The sequence below is a fragment of the Thunnus thynnus genome, chromosome 24, assembly GCF_963924715.1.
Source record: "Thunnus thynnus chromosome 24, fThuThy2.1, whole genome shotgun sequence".
NCBI lineage: Eukaryota > Metazoa > Chordata > Actinopteri > Scombriformes > Scombridae > Thunnus > Thunnus thynnus.
This window is the reverse complement of record NC_089540.1, coordinates 7472283-7491415: the sequence shown is the minus strand read 5'-3', so window position 1 is coordinate 7491415 and position 19133 is coordinate 7472283. Positions and strand designations below refer to the sequence as shown.

The 19133-nt window shown below is 41.2% G+C and overlaps 1 protein-coding gene across 2 annotated transcripts in view; it reads left to right on the top strand.

Annotated features, from left to right (window-relative positions):
• Positions 1 to 16951, top strand: part of LOC137177436 (rho GTPase-activating protein 6-like) — an 81196-nt gene extending 64245 nt beyond the window's left edge. For both annotated transcript variants that reach the window (XM_067583768.1, XM_067583769.1), the window contains exons 3-14: positions 1860 to 1931; positions 5028 to 5176; positions 5995 to 6123; positions 6218 to 6413; positions 6503 to 6558; positions 8410 to 8560; positions 8756 to 8904; positions 10991 to 11170; positions 12580 to 12671; positions 12755 to 13005; positions 13165 to 13248; positions 13956 to 16951. In XM_067583768.1, coding sequence (XP_067439869.1) covers positions 1860 to 1931; positions 5028 to 5176; positions 5995 to 6123; positions 6218 to 6413; positions 6503 to 6558; positions 8410 to 8560; positions 8756 to 8904; positions 10991 to 11170; positions 12580 to 12671; positions 12755 to 13005; positions 13165 to 13248; positions 13956 to 14554 — 2108 coding nt within the window. In that variant the 3' untranslated portion in view covers positions 14555 to 16951. The remainder of the gene's footprint in view (positions 1 to 1859; positions 1932 to 5027; positions 5177 to 5994; positions 6124 to 6217; positions 6414 to 6502; positions 6559 to 8409; positions 8561 to 8755; positions 8905 to 10990; positions 11171 to 12579; positions 12672 to 12754; positions 13006 to 13164; positions 13249 to 13955) is intronic.
• The last annotated feature ends 2182 nt before the right edge of the window (positions 16952 to 19133 follow it).

Below are 19133 nucleotides of genomic sequence, written 5' to 3'. Positions count from 1 at the left end.
TTTGTAGCCTGGAAGCCAAGATCGCAAACATAAGTTGTCATAAACCAGAATTTACTTTAAGATTTATTTTTGGTATTAGAATTATGAGTCTGTGCAAATTATGCACACTAGATGCAGCCTTTTTTCCCCTTCACTGTATAGGAGTGGAGTTGCTGCCATAGCAGCAGTATAGTGCAGCCAGTGGATTATCCAGGGCCTTGCATTCCAGCTGAAGGTTAAACCTCTCCCCACCATGATTTAATACGTACTTGTCTGTGTTGCTTATGAATTCCAGAGCCCCTGACGGCCGCCATGTGCTAGCGAGGGAAATATTTCAACTCGTGTGTAAGAGTGTGTGTGTGTATGTGTGAGTGCTATTTCAGCACTGCTAATGTAGGCTTCTCAGCCCCGCTGTCTCTCATATTTATCCGAAGGGATCATGTTTCTAGTGTTTCTTTAAGAACAAAAGGCAGATTAAAGAAAAGATAGAACTGAGAGAGACAAAGAGGGATGGAATGAGGGTGTGATGAGACAGAGAAAAGCAGCAAAGATTCATCAGACAGTTCAGTTTCTCAACCGCTTGGAGTTGAACTGGGGAGGTTTGGAGGTTCGGGGGATTTCCGTACAGCTTTGGGAGCCATCTGTCAAAAATCCAAACCATTTCCTATCTCTGCTTCTCCCTTCTCTCTCACTGCCCTCACTCTCCATCAAAACATCTGCTTTCTTTCTCCTTCTATCTCACACCCCATCCTCACTGTTTCCCACCTATTATTTCTCTCGCACACCCTAAGATTTTACTTCACTCTCACTTCTTGCAACTTCTCACTCTAAGCTGCACTTTTCTTTGCAGCTCAGGCTCTGAAAAGGACACGCACATTTCTCATATATCACTACAGTGGCAATAAATTGATTATCAAAAGAGCAGCTGCAATGTTCAACTTGTTGAGATTTGTCAGAGATGGTTGGACACATGGGGAAACTGAACCTGCTCCCTGACGTAAGTGGGTAATGCTACCATGGAGTGTGTTGGGGGAGATGGATAAAATTTCCTAAGCAACTCATTTGATACAGCTAAAGGGAACATCTGGGGTTCAAACTGAGGTTGCTAAACCAGCAGATCGCGCCTTAGTCCAAAATGATCTGATGTGTGAAAGAGTTGGTTTTGGATACCAGAAAACCAAACAGCAGAGTGACTGAATGATAGTATTAAAAGTTGCTGATGTTTCCACAAACTGACATCCTGGCCTCAGACGAGACGATTTCCTAACCTGCGAGGACTCCAAGAGTTTAAAGTTGCATGTGCCACCATTTCCAGAGTTTCCTGATCATTAATCAGCAAATTCAGTAGTCGTTCATCATGTTGACAGCTGACAAAAGTGGCTTTCCTCCTCAGAGAACTTAACAAGAGTTTCATGATACATTTTTGGTGATTATAGTGCATTAGACTTGTATGTCTATTAAGCAAGGACCACTAATATCCTTCCAAACCAAGACCTTTATCACAGTGGAGGATTATAATGTTTAGTGCTATTAAGATCCAGATTAAATTTTTCAAGCAAAACTTGGCCAAAGAAAGCTTAAGGATGACCGTGTATAACAATCCTGCAACATTTTCATCAGTATATATAAACAATATAGGTGATTTACTGTAATAGATCTTAACAGATACATTTTAATGCTCACTTATACCGTAGCCGACCCTGTCTGATGTTTCGGTTAAATGGATTTGAGTTCATAGGCGGCTTTCCCCCCGTGGCTAATTTATGTCTGCATTCTCGACATAAGCTTATTAGATATAATAAGCCAGATAAGATACAGCAGATATGGAAATCATCTGTTTCAAATGATTTACTTGCTTGTTTTTTTTTCCCCCAACACAGATGGACAGAAGAGGAAAAAGTCGCTGAGGAGGAAGTTGGACTCTTTAGCAAAAGAGAAGAGTAAAGACAAAGGTACGGCGAGTTGTTTTGATACGCACTCTGACATTTTGCCAGTTCACAGCGTTTTCTCTCTCCGTCTCCCTCTCTCTCTCTCTATCTCTCCCTCCTCTTTCAGTCTGTCTTTGTTGCGACTCACTCTGTGTCTCCATCTCTCCCTTCCTACCAGTGAGACAGAGGGACTAGTCTGTGGTCTCCACCCCTCAGGCAGGTGAACAGTGAGGTTATAAAAACACAGTTTCTGTTTACTGGGCTTTGACAGTTTATATTTAGCTTAAGTGGAGGGACTCCTTGTAAGGGGACTGGCTCTGAGAAGCAGCCACTCTGCTGCACTAAGCAAAGCATATTTGGCAGAAAGAGAAACTGATCTTAGTCAAAGAGCCCAGAAGGAGATAGGAGCAGGAGATAAAATGAAACAGGCTTTTCTTCTGGGAGTTTTTCTTCTGGGAGCTGAGTCTGGGAGCTGATCTCAAGTCTTGTTTACAATAAATACACATGGGAATGTGAGAAATACACACACCTACCCAAGTTTGTTTTTGATAGCCTGTCATACTCGAACCAGTGCTGATTTTTGCAGAGCTTGCAGTGTTCTCAAGTAGCTGATTAAAATGGCAGGAATGAGTAACTTGCATTAATGTGATGATCTGCATTTGGAGGAGTTAGCTGTGTTCATACAAACTTAATATCCACAAACTACACATATGTATAATGTAAAACCCTGATGATGTTGTGATGTCATCTGAGGTTGGGTTTAAAACAGAAAGCTTGTGGTTGTGTGGAGTTTAAAAGACTTTACTCTTTAAGCAGTACTGTTGCATTATGGGAAGTGTAGGATCCAGTGTTTTTGGAGCATGACCCATACTAGGGACTAAAATCAGGCAATCTTGACCACTGCTCAGTCTCTGCTCAGTCTCTCACAAATCCTGCAACTTTATGGAAGTTGGAAGTGACATACTAAATCACTTGACAACCCCTTTAATACCATAGGACGTATTCCACAATCAAATGCATTCAATTGAATGATTTTTAAGGATTTTTTTGGGGGGAGCAGCATATTTTGGGACAATATGCTATTAGAACAGATTTTTTGTGAGTGCTCTGTCAACCTTTATTTACTGCTCCAAGTTGGAGACACAGCAGTCAAGCTCTGGGTTTTATATTGCAGTAATGATGCCATGTTACAGCTGTGTGGTCTGAAAATAACACCCATCCTTTGGCCATTCAGAACCGAATGTCTAAGATTTATGTCAGGGCACAACTGTTTTCTGTGTTTTCCCTCCACTACATGCCTCGCTATACCCCTCCAGAGCCCAGCTGGCTCAGATGTAAAGTACCTGTGGTCGAAACTTTTCTCCCAGGGCCCCTGAATACCAGCCCTGCTTTTCACTTTGAACCGGGCTCAGAGAGAAACATGGAGAAAAGGAAAATGCTGGCTTCTTTGATGCGGCCACAGAAACCTGAGCTCTATGTGTTGTGACGAGACCTCAGTCAAACTTTACTTGCAAACAAGGTTAACAGCTGTTATAATCTGCTTTGAGTACCTTATGGGTGAGTTTTTACCTCAGAGAGAATCAAGCAAGTTGTCAGTCAAGACAAAGCTTTACTAATTGGTCTCTTAAATACTTTTTGGCACTATCACTGCATTGTCCTGTGTGGTACACTCCACCCATTTGGCACTTTTTGCACATTAAAACAAACGTTTCATGTTATTTATAACTATCCCGAGGCTGCGAGAGACATTCTGCATGCAGAGACCATATCCAGCTAATATAAACACACTACATGGACGTGAATAAGAAATAGTTATTTTAAAAAAAAGGGGGTGCTGAAAACCAAGACTGCGGTTCCTAAGACGCTGCAGGCCTGGAAAATGTAGATTTATGAAAATCTGTCATGGCTTGATAAATGTGGTCTGGTCCTGGACGCACTATGAAGTGCTGTGCATTACGTTGGTAAAGCACTGTACATTATGCGATCCAGATAGTGTATGTGCATGTTTGTGTGTGTGTGTGTGTGTGTGTGTGTGTGCTGTTACATAAGCCCTGTTAACTCTGTGAGGTTGCAGAGCAAATCCGTTGTGTCACAGTGTTAGTGGTCATGTTGTTCATGAACCACAGCCCTCCACTTGTGGTTGTGGAATGCATTTTGCCTTCTCTCTCCCTGTCTTTCTTTTTTCTCTTCTCTACGCTCACTCACACACACACACACACACAAACACACACACACACACACACACACACACACACACACACACACATGCAAACACTGAACAGCTGGACTGTTTTTGCTCAGCTGTTGGCTTGGGCTTTGGGATTCTGTATAATGGAATATATAGCCTGTGATAGCCCAGTATGACATAATTTCTCTCTGAAGTGAGCTTGTGCATATCTTCAGTGCTTGCATGTGTGTGTCAGCAGGACAACAGAGACTTGCATCAGAAATTAGTCTAAGTTAATTGCGATTGTTTTGCCTTACTTCATTTTGGTATAAAAACGTTTGCTCTCTCAACCCAGAACCCTTGCAACTTCTTGCCAAAAAAAACTATACTCTGCCTTTCGTCATACTTACCCAGATCACCTGCTAGCTATTATTTACATATGTCTCAGTGCCGAGCAGCTTCTAAAAATTACCTCCATGGAGAACATGACATTGCTTGTGGGCGAGAGTCATCAAAGTTGTGTTATTTTGGTCAAAGGCACTAGAATTAGTGGTCTGGCGTAATCAGTTTTTTTTCCCCCCCAATTTTCTTTCTGTGATGTCTTTTTTTGGAAAACAGATAGCGCTATAAGATTTTTAACTGACCTGGTAAACGTGTGTAGTGATACTTTTATGGCACATGCTCGTGTAAAAAGCAAGCTCCAACAGGAGTAATAAAGAGTTTAACTGGAGATGTGTTTGATCTTCGTGTTGTGCTGCACAAGTTTACAGAGTCTAATGACTATTTATGGATGTTGCTAATAGACCCTTCTTTTTCTTTTATTTCTTCTTTGTGCAGCTAAAGTTTTATTCAACTTTCTTGTCTCCTCTTTTCTTGCCCTCATCCTTTTCTGCCTTTGTTTTCCATCTCTTTCTTCCTCCTCTTCTTCTTTTCTACCTTTTTTTTCCTCCTAGAATGCATCCCCCAGGCCTTCAGCATACCCCTCTCCCAGGTCATTGCTAATGACAGAACGCACAGACAGCGTCAAGATGGCTATCGTCAGGACCCTCCACAGCGCGAGGAGCACAAGGACGCCTCAGACCTCGTCTCATCCATTTTACAGGTCTATCAGTTTATCTATCAATTCATGTGTATGACTTGCCTGATAGCAGATTAAATTGTCAACTTGTTACACTCCGTTTCCATCTTCAGTCTCACATTGCCTCCACTCTAATCAATTTCCGTGGGGTTAGGGGATTTGATTCAATCACCACTAAACACTCTGGCTGGTGGTAAAGTTGAGCAGTGCTTGGTTTTGTCTCGTGTGTTATCAACATGGAGGCCGGGTCACAAACTTGCTCATATTACAGCTAAATAGACACTAAAATATGTTTGTTAAAAGGGAGAAATAGGCAATGCAGTAACATTTTTGTGATTCATACTGTATTTTGTCAGCACTGCTAGTTGTACTCCTCCCTGGTTCAAAGCTTGACAATGCTTGACAATAGCATTAGTCCCACACGTGGCGCTGATTGGATTGATCGCTTTTTCAACCGAGAAACCGCTGTTTTTATGTCATGATGCCAGACGAATCAGTCAACTGGGTGGAGTGGGCGGATTCAAAGGTCTGGACCCAGGCAAGTGTATGCCTGTCTGTCCTTCCCTACATTCAACTGTTTCTTAAAACCAAAGGGGGGAAAAAATCTGCAGATGATTGCGTTGGTTTTAGTGATATTTGTAAGAAGTGCTGTATATAGAATTAGGCAAATCATCCCACCAGTACTGTTTGAAGACAATAAACCAACTAAAAACTCAAACTAAAACCTACCAACTCAAAGTTCTCAAAACAATGTGGTATTCAAAAGCATTTTCTGTCGATCAGAGTTCTCTTGGATGTGTCAAACGTAGCCAAATCTAACTCTTGCATCATCCGTTCTCCAGTTTGCCACCAAGCGGCCGTCCAACAAGGAGCTATCCAGCAGTAACTCCTCACTGAGCTCCACATCAGAGACAGCCAACGAGTCCACGTCGCCCAACACGCCTGAGGCTGCGCCGCGAGCACGCAGGAGGGTGAGACATGCTATTAGCGCTCATCCCAGTCTGAACTACATACAGTGGATCGATTATTTGCAGTCTGTTTCATGATTGCATGATTAACCTCCAGGGCGGGATGTCAGTGGACTCGATCACAGACCTGGACGACAACCAGTCCCGCCTGCTCGAGGCGCTGCAGCTCTCTCTGCCCGCCGAAACGCCCAGTAAAAAGGAGAAGCACCGGGACAAACGGCTGAGCCTCAATCCCATCTACCGTCAGGTGCCTCGGGTGGTCGACAGCTGCTGTCAGCATATTGAAAAATATGGTTAGCAGCTTCTTCACCCTTCATCTATCCTCTGTTATACTACATCAACTGGTCTTTTAATGCTGACCTTCTTTCTCTTTTCCACTCAGGTTTGCAGACTGTGGGGATTTTTCGAGTGGGAAGCTCCAAGAAGAGAGTCCGACAGGTAGGTATTTTTGAGTTTCTCCTTGGTTTGCAAAAGATATCCTCATTTTCACCCATCAACAAATCAACGGCTTAATTTCCAGAAAGTGAAATTGCTTTCTTGTGCAAAATGCTCTTCACACATTCTTTTCCATCCACAGAAGGCAACACCAACAAACAAAACCTCCTCTCTAAGAATAGATCGTGTGATAACCAACACAGTGCACCAAATATGCGCCATGGTGCCAAAGCTCCCTCTATTGCATTTGCTATCTTATGACTGTAAACAGTCCTTCATTCAAGAGCCTAACTCACATGTACAAAGACGCACTTCTTGAATATGTCTGAGAAATACACAGTGTTCCAACAGAGCTGGTAGTGCTGTAAGCAAATACATTCTTACCAGCTCAATACATACGTTAAAATTACGTCATTCTACTTACTCCTACACCTTTCATTTTCTTTTACCCTTGACTCCAGTGGCTACACAGTTATAGGGTGCTTGAATGCTTTATTTAGCTTCTGGGGCAATCAGTGTGGGCAGCACATTTTTTTAATGTTACCTTTCCTGTTTCATTTTTTTATAACACTGACTTCTACTTGTAGTAGCTGAAAGAATAAGAGACACTCACTGGTTATTGAAGTCAGGAAGGTTATTCATTCACTAACAGGCACAAGTACACGTCATTGACCTTCAGGTAGATACATGTCCAGGGTTTCCTGCATTATAGTTGAGGTGGGCTGCCTTGCTTGGAATAAAGACTGATTGCTAGCAACAGAAGAAATTATACACACTTATCCAATGAGTACGCCGAGTGTTTGGATTTAGAGAAAAACAAAGAACAAATGTGTAAGTATAGTCTTAGTATATAAGTAATTGTTACACATTTTATACAGACTGGTGTAGAAACTCTTGTTGCATAATATTTCCTCTTCCTCCTTTTTTTTTTTTCCCCACATTTGAACTTCTCAACTGTCACTCAGCAGCTGCAATATTCATGAAAGTAACTGTGGTTACTGTGGCAGTGTTTTGTTTACTTTTTTTAAACTTCTTTGACAGGAAGTTCACATATTTTCATACATGCTCTGATTGTGGTTAGTCAACAGTAAAATGTTTCTTGACAATATGACATCTTCAGACAAACCGCTTTGTAACAACAATGCCATTTCAGACTGTTCTTGTAGCACTCCAGGAAATAACACTTTGTGGAAACTTGTCACTTGTACGTGTTAAAATAGACTAAACTACTTGTTAAAAGTCAACAATTTACCACTCAGATACTCTTGAAATTGGCTCCAATAAATAAAACAAGAAGGTGTTAATTGTGGTTAGTCTGACCACTCTATCTCTGTATGTTTATAACGCCGTTTCTTTATTATAAACTTAATTAAATGGTTTGTATTCACACATCTGTATATCACTTGTGGCAAGTGTAAATATCCATTTTGCATGCTCTGCTAGTCTGTGTTGATTCTCTCCAGCGTCAACATTTATACATTCACCGCAATTGTCAGCTTACTGTGAAATAAGAATTAATCACATACATTTACTGATACTGTAATGTGCAATGTGATAAACGAGCGAATGAGCTGTACCCGATGACCCACAGTATGTGTATCTATCATCCTGGCTGACAATAGACTTTCTAATTCTCTGGAAGTCATCCAAAGGGCAGATCGCAGAGATTAAGATCCATACTGGTAAGACTAGTTTGAAAAGAAAGTCTACCAGGTCACTTGGAAGACCCACAGGAAGTCAGTATGTGTGGGTGTGTGTGCAACTTAGAATATAATGTCCATTGTTCTGTGCGAAGGATGTTTCTGAATCCCCTTCTTCCCCTTTGCCCTCTCTTTCTTTTTGTCGCTCCTTCAGCTACGTGAGGAGTTTGATCGTGGTGTCGAAGTCCAGCTGGACGAGGAACACAGCGTTCATGATGTGGCTGCTCTGCTGAAGGAGTTCCTCAGGGACATGCCCGACCCACTACTCACCAAGGAGCTCTACACTGCTTTCATAAACACCACATGTAAGCTCCATTGTCCCTTTTTTCCCCCCTCTCTGCCTGACCTTGATCCATCTTTCTCCTCTCATGTTGATGAAGGCAAGACTTCCTAACCATCACAAAAGACTGCTTCATCCTTAATGCCGAGAGTCAGACAAAAGTTCTCTTTTCGTCTCCATCTTTTCTCTCTCACCTAATCCATGCTAATCTCTGCTGCAGTGTTAGACCCAGATGAGCAGCAGAATGTCACTCAGCTACTGGTCTACCTGCTCCCAGCATGCAACAGTGACACTCTCCACCGCCTACTTGAGTTCCTGTCCACCGTGACCAACCATGCCCATGACCGGCAGGACAAAGACGGACAGGAGGTATGCACTATTTCCCAAACATGAAAATTCCTCAGAAAATCTTTCAGCAAGTCAATGAATTAAGTGGTATAAAAATATCCAAAATCCTTTGTAAACACTCAAATGCAGGAATGGAGTCTGCACAGCTTGTAGACGCAGCTAATAGCATTTTGTTTGCCTTGCTTTTCCACCTCATTGGGAGGAAATTACCAAAGTAGTGATAAGAATCAGTTTGTTTGGTTGGTATGTACACATATATCTCTGTGCCTGTCAGGCACTGAAACTGCACGAGCGCTGATGTAAGATTGCTAAACAGCTTTCACATCTTTCGGCATCTGAATGGCTGCATTTACTACATATTTGCATGCCAGAGGACTGCAGTGACATTCGGCAAACCACTAGTCTTAAAGCCAGAGAACAAATTCTCACCTTAACTGGGGAAATCTGAGCAAAGTAAATGTCTTCTACCTTTCTCAAGCAACAGGGAGCTTGCATGAGAGTATTTCGGTGGAAAATGTTCTGTGGTGCTGCTCAGAAAGATTGTAATCTAAAAGAAATAATCACAATGAAACTATGTGTCAACATTGGAATATAATACAGTAGGTATATACGCTAGGGAACCCACAAGACACTGTTCCCATCAGGGGGGTCGTGATCCCCCTTCAAGGGGTGGCAAGATACACCAAATAGCCAAAAGTCTGTGTACTTGTGTGTACTTTGTTTTTGTGGTTGGGCTAAGGACCTTTGTTCCTTTTAAGGGCAATTTTAATGTTACATATACAATATTATATCTTTGGTTTAACTGCTCCCAACTTACATGCAACCTAAGTAGACATTGCTTTGTTTTAACGAGTTACCAGCCAAAAAGGCCAGAAACCATTGTCCTAAGAGATTAAAGAAATTCCAGAAAATACAGTAATGTCACTAATGTCAAGTTTACGAAACCATGTATGCATTTTTACACGAATTGGAACCGCTATTTCTTTTAACAAGCTTTAGTTGTGGGACCTCTAGTGACAAATGATCTAAAAAAAACATTCTGTCCCTAAATGTCACTACAGATATCTGAATAATATTACCGTCTGAATTGTACATGAGGGGAGTAAAAGTAGGAAACGAGGGAGTGACATCATTAGCTCTGATCAAGACTCTGCATGGTTCAAATGATGTTATGCTCTGTTCTCTCCAAGTCCCACACTCCCTTTAGCCTTCTTCATTCCCAAAACCATGCACTCATTTATATGTGTGTCAGGAGAGAGAGTTTCTGCCTTAGTGTCTATGCATGTGCGTGGGTATAAATCTGGCCACTTTGCATTTCTGCAAGGGAGTGTGTGTGTGTGTGTCTCTGTGGATGTGCACTGCGTAGATTGTTTGTGTCTATGCGTGAGAACAGAGACAGTGTGTTTTGGCATTACTGCACTATCTGCAAAGATGGAAGAGTGTTTTTTGTTGTTTCAATGAGACTACATCAGAATGGACTCTCAAAAATTGTTGCGTTTGTTTTTGTTTTTTCCCCTTCATGACTCCATGGCTACAGTATCTGTATCTGAGATCGTGACAGGAAGTCAGAGTGTTTCACACTTGTCTGGGAACAACATATCAATACTTTTTGGCCGCTTGTGGTTCCCATCTCTCCTTTGGGACTGGGAGTGGAAAGGGAGGAAACTTGGGAAGATGCAGGGAAATTAATTTCTGACTAAAAAAACTGTCAAAGCTTTGAAGAGCTTTAGCTGATAATAGTGTCACAGGATGTACACCAACCCTTGTAGAAAGAGAGGCAGCTGTCATGTACTTCAACAGTTTTAGTGTTAACAAACCCATGATGCCATCCCATCCATCTTTTGTTCAAAGTGACAAAACACTTAGAGGGGGGACATGACAAAAGATACAGAAGGATGAAGAGAGAGGTGAGAAAATCAACATGAAAGATAGATGGAAGATGTAAGAGGGAACTGGAGTAGAAAGTGGAGAGAAAAACAGCATTGAGGGAAGAGAAAAAATGTCTCTGAGGACATATTTATTTCACCACCCTCTTCACCCCACTTGTAATAGCAGAGGCCTGTGCTTCCGTGTCTTTGGATCCAAACTGTCTTCCCCCTCTTAACAGATCACAGGGAACAAGATGACATCTTTGAACTTAGCCACCATCTTCGGCCCCAACCTTCTCCACAAGCAGAAGAGCTCAGACAAGGAGTTCAGCGTCCAGAGCTCAGCCAGGGCAGAGGAGAGTACGGCCGTCATCGCAGTGCTGCAGAGGATGATCGCCAGCAACCAAACCCTCTTCATGGTCAGTCATTGAGCTTGTGTGTGTGTGTGTGTGTGTGTGCTTAGAACTCTCCTCTTTACTTCCTCCTTTCATTCTTCTGCCCACTAAACACACATGCAAGTCCCACATTAACTGATGCACGCTCTCCGTCTCACATTCCTGTGTAGACTTAAAGTAAGACAATCCCCTCTTGGCTTAGCAGACAATGGTTGTGTGTTAGTTAGTGATAACAAAGTTCTGCCTGGTTTAGCGAGTGCAAAAGGAGGAAAGTAAGAAAGCAAACAAAGAGAGTAAAAGATGACAGATGGATGAGGAGTGTTTTTGTAGACGAGGGAGTGAATGGTTTGTTACGTATTGCCTATATTTGCAGCCAAGCTTTGCTCAGGATCACACCTGAATTCTCTTGTGATTAAATACGACTAGAAAGTAAAGTATTGCCAGTTAGCTGACAACAACATCAAGAACTTTTCACCCAGACACTTGAACTTGTTCTTTCCTAAATAAAAGCAGGAAATTCTGACATGAAATCTTTGATGCGGTGTCAGAAGAGGTCATGATTTCACATGGATTACTGCCTCATCAGTTGCTTTGTTCCTTTCTCTTGTCCAGGATTCTCAAACTGTGCAGACAGGCGGTTCAGGTCATTTCAGGTCCGAAACCTTAAACCGTAATGTTTTGTAATCTGCTACTGCTGCTCCCCTGAGGCTTACATTCCTTCAGTAAGCCAGTGAAGACCTATTAATCACATATAGTGAATCGGGACTGACTTGCTCGGTCTCGGTGAGTAAAAACAACTGGACAGCAGCTAAAGTTCTGTGAATGACATCTGAAAGTTGTTTCATAACCTGCTTAAGTCGGAATCTATTAAAGATCTGGCAACTTTTCACTTTCAAAAGCATCTGAAGATAGGAATCATTGGGAGAAAGTTTGGAGCAGGGTTCTACATTACACGTGTAATCTGCAATATTCGATGAGCAAAAATTCAGCTAATCACCTGGAGATCAGATTAACAAAAGCACTGGAAATGAAGGTAAAAGGGAAAACAATATAGAGATTGAACTTTCTCATTGTTTCTCCCCTTTCTATTCACACTGGGCCATTGAAGAAGCAGGAAGCCAGGAAAAAAAGGGCTAGAGTGAAAGCTTTTAATAAAATCTGGATGAATGAGAAGGAAATGGTAAATATGATTCATGTTTGATAAAAGCCAGGCTGGATTCTTGTTTTATTAGATGGAACAGGTGGGGTTTTATTTACTAGAAATCAAGTACATTTAATTGTCTCACTGTCAGCTGATTGCAATTGATGTTAATATAGGGGTAAAAATAAGCATTGCTGCCTGACTATTGTCTGAAAGAACAATGCTAACTGAGGGCAAATGATTTGTGCATTTCCAGGGTTTAAAGTTGTTTTTTTTTAAATATATATTTTAGGTGCCACCTGACTTGCAAAATGAGGTTTTGATGAGTCTTCTGGAGACTGACCCAGACGTGGTGGACTACCTTCTGAGGAGAAAAGCCTCACAGTGAGTTACACACACAGCATGTGGTCTTCTGTTTCAGTTTCCTTCTATCTTTCTCTCTTTCATCCTCATTTTTCCCTCCACAGGAGTCCTGACATGTTGCAGTCAGAGGAGCCCTTCACCCTGAGTGAACGCCGCTCCTCCAGTGACTCAAACAAGGTGTCCAGTGGCGAGGTGTCCCCGTATGACAACAACTCCCCGGTTCTGAGTGAACGCAGAGGAGAACCGGAGAGCCCGGGGAGCGAGCAGCTCTTCCGTGTGCCAGAACAGTACACTCTGGTGGGGCAGGTGGCCGGCTGGAGCAGAGAGCCTGGAGCTGACACCTGGGCTGCAAAAGGTGCAATTTCTCTAACTTTTGGCTTTTCATTTTCAGTCTTGGCCTTTTCTAAAATTAAATTTTTTTTGCTGGGCATGCAGAAGAAATATTAAGAAGCAAGTCTGTTCATGTTACATGTGCTTTTGTCAACTGTGTAACTGAGTATTTTGCTTCCTTCAGACTCTATATCAGAGGAGCATGCTAACATTTGGGGGACGTGGCACACTACTCTGAAACCAGCACTCAAGGACCAACCATACACAGGTAAACCGTTTCACTCTGGTCCTCTGCACATTTTTGTTCGTAGTGGTTAATGATCCAGAGCAGCGTGTGCCTGACACCTGGTGTTAGTTTTTAACTATCAGGGAGGAACAGAAACCTGCAGGACACCGAAGATTAAGAACTAGCACTGACTACCTAGGCCTTTGAAAACACAGTAGCTTCTGTGATCTTCATTTCTAGTTATCAGAAACCAAATTCCTGCTGATTTTTATTCATTTTAAGCCATCTAATAGCTACTAATGTACACCTGTGATGCCAGGTGATGCATTTAACTAATTAACAAGCTGGGAGGACATAAAACCAGCGGTACTTAGAACTGAACAGCTGCAGTAGTTAAGTGATTATGCATCACTTTATTCATAAAGTGTAAAAATTATGCTGTGGATGTTTGAGAGCTCTGACTTTTGCATAATTACCAAATTATTTAATCCAGCACACTTAAATATGATGTTGTAGTAAAATTTAACTTGCATGAAAGAGGAACAAAAAATAATAAAAATAATTTTTTTTTAAAGTTTATTTTATTATTATTTCTTTATATCTCCATATTTTCATTATGTCCCCATCTTTTCATTAACATGCAAGAAGGCCTTCCAAGCAGCTACTATTAAGTGATGTGTGTATTCCTTGTCATTCATTAAACTATAATTAATTCCACTGATGTACAGCAGTTGATGTTCTGTTTCTAGGTTCCTATGGCAACATGTCAGAGGGAAGCTCCCGCAGCTCACAGGAGGGTCTCGACGGACTCCATGGCGATGGCAGGCAGCAGCCGACGCCACAACGGACTCAGGCGGTGCCTGGCATCGCCGAGTGCAGACCCCACCCGCCGGTAACCAGAGTGTGTACCAGCCCTCATGTAGGCACAGACACGGGGCGACCGCGCCTGCAGATAAACATCAACCCCTCTGTGACGTCACACCTCAACAGCACGCAGGGCCTCCAGCGAGCGAGCGGACTCGGAGTTAACCCGACCTCCAGACCTCAAGGCGGGGCGAACACTGGCGACGGCGGCCCCGCTGCGCTCACCGACGGCCGCTCTCCTCCCCCTTATAACGCTCATCATCGACTGGCTAGTTCACAAAGTTCACCTCAGCTCGCTACGGCTCAGCGGCCCCCTCTGCAGCAAGGGAGGCCGACAACGGCGCAGAATAACTCTGTCCCACCAACAGAGGCGCAAATGGTGCCGCATAGCCCCGAGTGGCAGGACTGGCAGCGGGACCGGTGGCAGATCTGGCAACTGCTGTCCTCAGACAATGCTGACACACTGCCTGAAACTCTGGTGTGAGCTTAGACCATGAACTTCAGCTTTATCTCGGTAACTAAAGAGATTCTGCTCTGCTAGCCAGACAATGGCATGATCAAACCCCCTCCCTATTGACAATCACACCTTATCCTCATTTTACCTGGTATATTTTCTCTCAGCTTGCATTTCATCCATTCATCCATGAATTTCTTCCTTTCCTCCTGTACTTCTCCTGCATCTTAGCGCCTTGGCGTTTTTGTTTACGTGTGCAGCTGCTGCCTTATACAGACTTTTACATCCAAGAGCCACTAGTATTTCTCGTTTTGTACGGACGTTGCTTCTGTTCCTAGCCCTTATGTTTCGTCCATAAAGAGTTGGGAGCGTTGAAAAATGCCCACCAGAAATACCTCAAAAAAAAAATCCCAAAAAAACAAAAAAAACAAACCCTCTCCTCTCACAACTCTACAGAATGTTACCATGACCATATTTTATATTCTGATTAAGTTCAGTCTTCATATCTCAATGGAAAACAATAGGAAAATATTTGTTTCTTTAGTTTATTATATTTTCATTTCATTTTTTTTTTTACATTTTTAAATAAAATTTCACCATACAGACACTAAGATGTACGCATTAGTTGCTGCTAAATGTAGAATTTTGTGTGTGTACTTCTAATGTAGTTCAGCCACAGAGCTACGTGTCAAAAATGATCAAATGTTGGATTACTTTTCAAGGTCAGATTACGTTTGACTGTATATATACACAAACCATACATAAATATATATATACATATATATATGTAAATTGACATGTAAAGTATATAAATTGCCAATCTACCTAAAAGTAAGTCAACCCTTTAAAACAGGCAGTCTAAATGTTGGTGTTTATCAGACTGCTGTGAATGTAAAATGCTTCACTTATTAGATCTAATTATAAAGCACGCGGCTGTAAATTTGCTTAAATGTGCTCTTGCCACCTGCTGCACTGCAGGAACAATGTGCCAAAGTCTCTTTTTTTTTACTTAAAAATATTTATAGTGCAGTTGTGTTCATTTCATCCAGTTGTGTTAAATTACCATGTAACAAAAAGTATTCATACATACGATCCAGGCACCTCATTGAAGTATTTTCAAATACTTTTTTCGCCTTTTCAAATCATATCTTAAAGGCCAGATGTGAAGAATTTATTGAATATGAAGAACGGTGATGTACCCTCATTTGATTTAGTAGATGTTTGCTCTCATTACAAATATTCAACATAGAAAATTTCATCAATTTGTTCCCAAACAAATTTTAAAACATTCACAATTTTTTGGAAAATATGATTTGACATGCATCTGGTGAAAATATGAACAGATTTGGAAATGTCTGGAACTTAATTTCACACATACAAGGCTCAAGTTAACATTTACATGAATGACTGATCAGTTTTCTTATGCTGCACCTCTCATGCTAGACTGAATATTTGTGCAAACACATTACATGTATGAGAGGCTTGAAGAAACATTAAAATGATAGGAATTCTATTGAGGTGCTGAAAGAGGAAGTTTTCTCATATTTTTTTTTTATCAATACTTTCGAATCCATTGTTGTTACTAATTTGGGTAGAAATAACATTTTGAATATCTATAATTTTGTAGTATCTGCACCCACGACAAACCTGGCTCAAATGTCACAGTCAAGTGGGTATTTGCTGGCAAATATTTCACATTTTCTCAAGTTATGGTGTAATATTTGCTCATTTGAAGCCACTTCAGCATTAACTCTGGAGACACACTATAAATAATTTGACATATTCTCATGTTGTCTTTGATTTGCTTGGATGTGACGTTGAGGAGACAACGGAAGAGAAAGACTCACAAAGTGCAAGAATCAGAAGGATTGTGGTAAGGTTCTGGCGCCATCTATTGCCAGACCATGTGCATTAGCATGTTGCTGCTTCCCACAGTGCATCGTTTCCATGGGATCCATCTGTGCTCAATTTAGCATCAAAGCTTGCGGTTATAAGCACCTTTTTGTGAAAATATGTAAATCAGTGTGAGGAAATAAACGTGCCATAGGTCTTGCTCTTAAAAGTTGTTTCTCCATGCGTTGCTCAAGTTTCATATTTTGTGAATTTTTTTTGTATTGCTTTGTTTTTTTCTGTTCTGAGTGTTGTAATATATAAATACAATATAACAATTTTTATTCAAGAAGAAAAAAGAAAAAAAAAAAAAGAACAATAATCCTAATGGTCCTAGCTTTGTCTCCCCAAAACAAGATCATGTTTGTCTTGTTGAATTCACTATGAAACTAAAAGAAACTTAGTGCTATGGTGTTTTTTTGTTGATGTTTTTTGGTGGGGTTTACTGGGTCCAAGTTGTAATGGAATATCTGGTATTTGCTTTTTGTACTGCGTGTCATCAATATGCTACGATGGAATTAAATATGATCAAGTTTACGCCTGCTGTTGGACTGAATGCTTTGGCAAAAGGGCAGATCCTGTTTGGAAACATAAAAGTAGTGTGTCATAGCACATTATGGCATATAAAACAAAGGTCATAGTATAATATGTCATAGTCATGGTAATGTGATAGTACAGTATGTCTTAGTATAATATATAATTCCCTAATGTTACAGTGCAGTATGTCATAGTGAACTAAACCATAGCATGATGTTTTTATAGTACAGTATTTAACTAGCGGAAACTTGTCTCTTTTATTTTGATATACATTTTCATGTAGTGCAGATTTAAGTGCTTCTTCTGTGCTTGTCTTTTCCTATCTGGCCCAGGGCGTCACCTAACAGGAAAAGCACAGGTGGAACTAATAACATTAACAATCTCTCTGTTCAGGAAGCCAGCATGCACAATATGAGTGCAGTGGAATTAAATGAGATGCTGTCACCGTTAATGTTATTAATTGCACCTGATTTTCCTGCTGTGAAAAAGGTTTCATAGAGAGGTACTACAGTATAAAAGTTCCTTATAATGCTGTTGATAGCCAAGTATCCTCATGAGATACTCTGAAATCCTGGAAGAAATCTGTCCATCATCTCTCACACAATGTTCAACATCACTCAGATCACATCTTGACTTCTGCCACAGCCTCAGACTGTAATGCTATCTAGCTACTGAGTTGTCAGAGCTGCACAAGCGTATTTGAAAAAGACAGCACACTTTGATCACCGGGTCAAAGGACGTGGTGTAGGATGATATCATTGCTGACTTTCAAAAGTAGTACATCTTATATACACAATGTGCTTTCGCTCATTCTTCTTTAATAAAAAAAAGTGTCAGTCATTTATCTTCGGTGGGAGAAGGAAATGCCAATCATTATCTCAACGGTAGGAAAGCTTTCTAGTATGTAAGTATTTTGAGTCCTCTGGGTCTCTGGAAATCTTTCCAGTCATGTAGCATGGTTATATTTTCTACAAGGGTATATACTGTATACCTTTGCTTTTTAAAGATCAAAAAGGTCATCAGGTAGGTACACTGTAATATCCCGAAAGAGCAAGACATTACAACATGCACTGGGTGTGTCTGTCTGCAAAGCAAAAAAGGGTTCAGGGACTGCTGGGAAATGTTTTGCTGGTGGGTGGCTTACCACTGTTGTTTGTGCGGTCACTGCAGTGTAATTTTTGCCTTAGCGGTGCACTCAAGGACTCACAGAGCTCTCTTGCTCACTCACATATGCACACAGTGCACTAATCACGTTTGCTTCAGTAACATTATGAAACTACAGAGATCTTTTTTTTTTTTTTAAATTAAAACCTTTTGCATGCAAATTCAATTTTCTAGTCCAAACTGAGGTGACACACAAAACTAATACATTTAAAGAACCATTGAGTGTTGAAAATCTTGAGTTTCTTGTTTTGGCAGCTTTCAGCTTCAAGAGGAAATGAAAGTGACACACTGAGTGCTTATAGTTAGGAGTTAGAAGACAGAAGAGGAGATGCAACCATGAAGGGTTCTCAACCAGCCAGCAGAACAGTGACTAATGCAACGTGAGCCTGGAAGTCTGAGCGAAAGATGTCATCTTCATAGCCCTTAACCCTGACGGCTGTGCTTCAGGCTGGAGATGCAAGGACAGGAGAAAAAAAAAAAAAAAAAAAAAAGCAGCTCTGAGTCACTCGACTGTAAATGTCAAAGTGAGGCGTGAGCAGACAGTTTCAAAGTGTCACCTTCAAAAATTTGTTGGAGTGCGGTGCAGTGGTTGGGCTATAGTGTGTAAACCCCTTATTATACCTGAAAAATACATGTCTGTGAGCGAAGTGGTTCAAACAATAGAAGCAGTGTTCTAGTGTGCAATGGAAAATGTCAGATGGTCAGATGAGTCATCTCTGAAAAAGACAGAAAAGTATACGCAGGGCTCAAGCCAAAGCAAGTCAATAAGTCTGACTGCTCTGTTATGCTTTTTCCTCTCTTTAACCCCTTAACTAAAAAAGGTGCACGCTAATAAACCACCACCCGATGGTTTGATAAGCATGGAGCTGATGCAAATACGATCACAAGTCAGCGGATCTTGAGTCAGCTCGGCATTCACAGGAAATTATGTAGTCGTGCTCCGGGTGGCATTTTCCATGACTATCATTGAAATGCCAAATATTAGCGCTCCTCGTGGAAAAATGATGTCACATTCCTG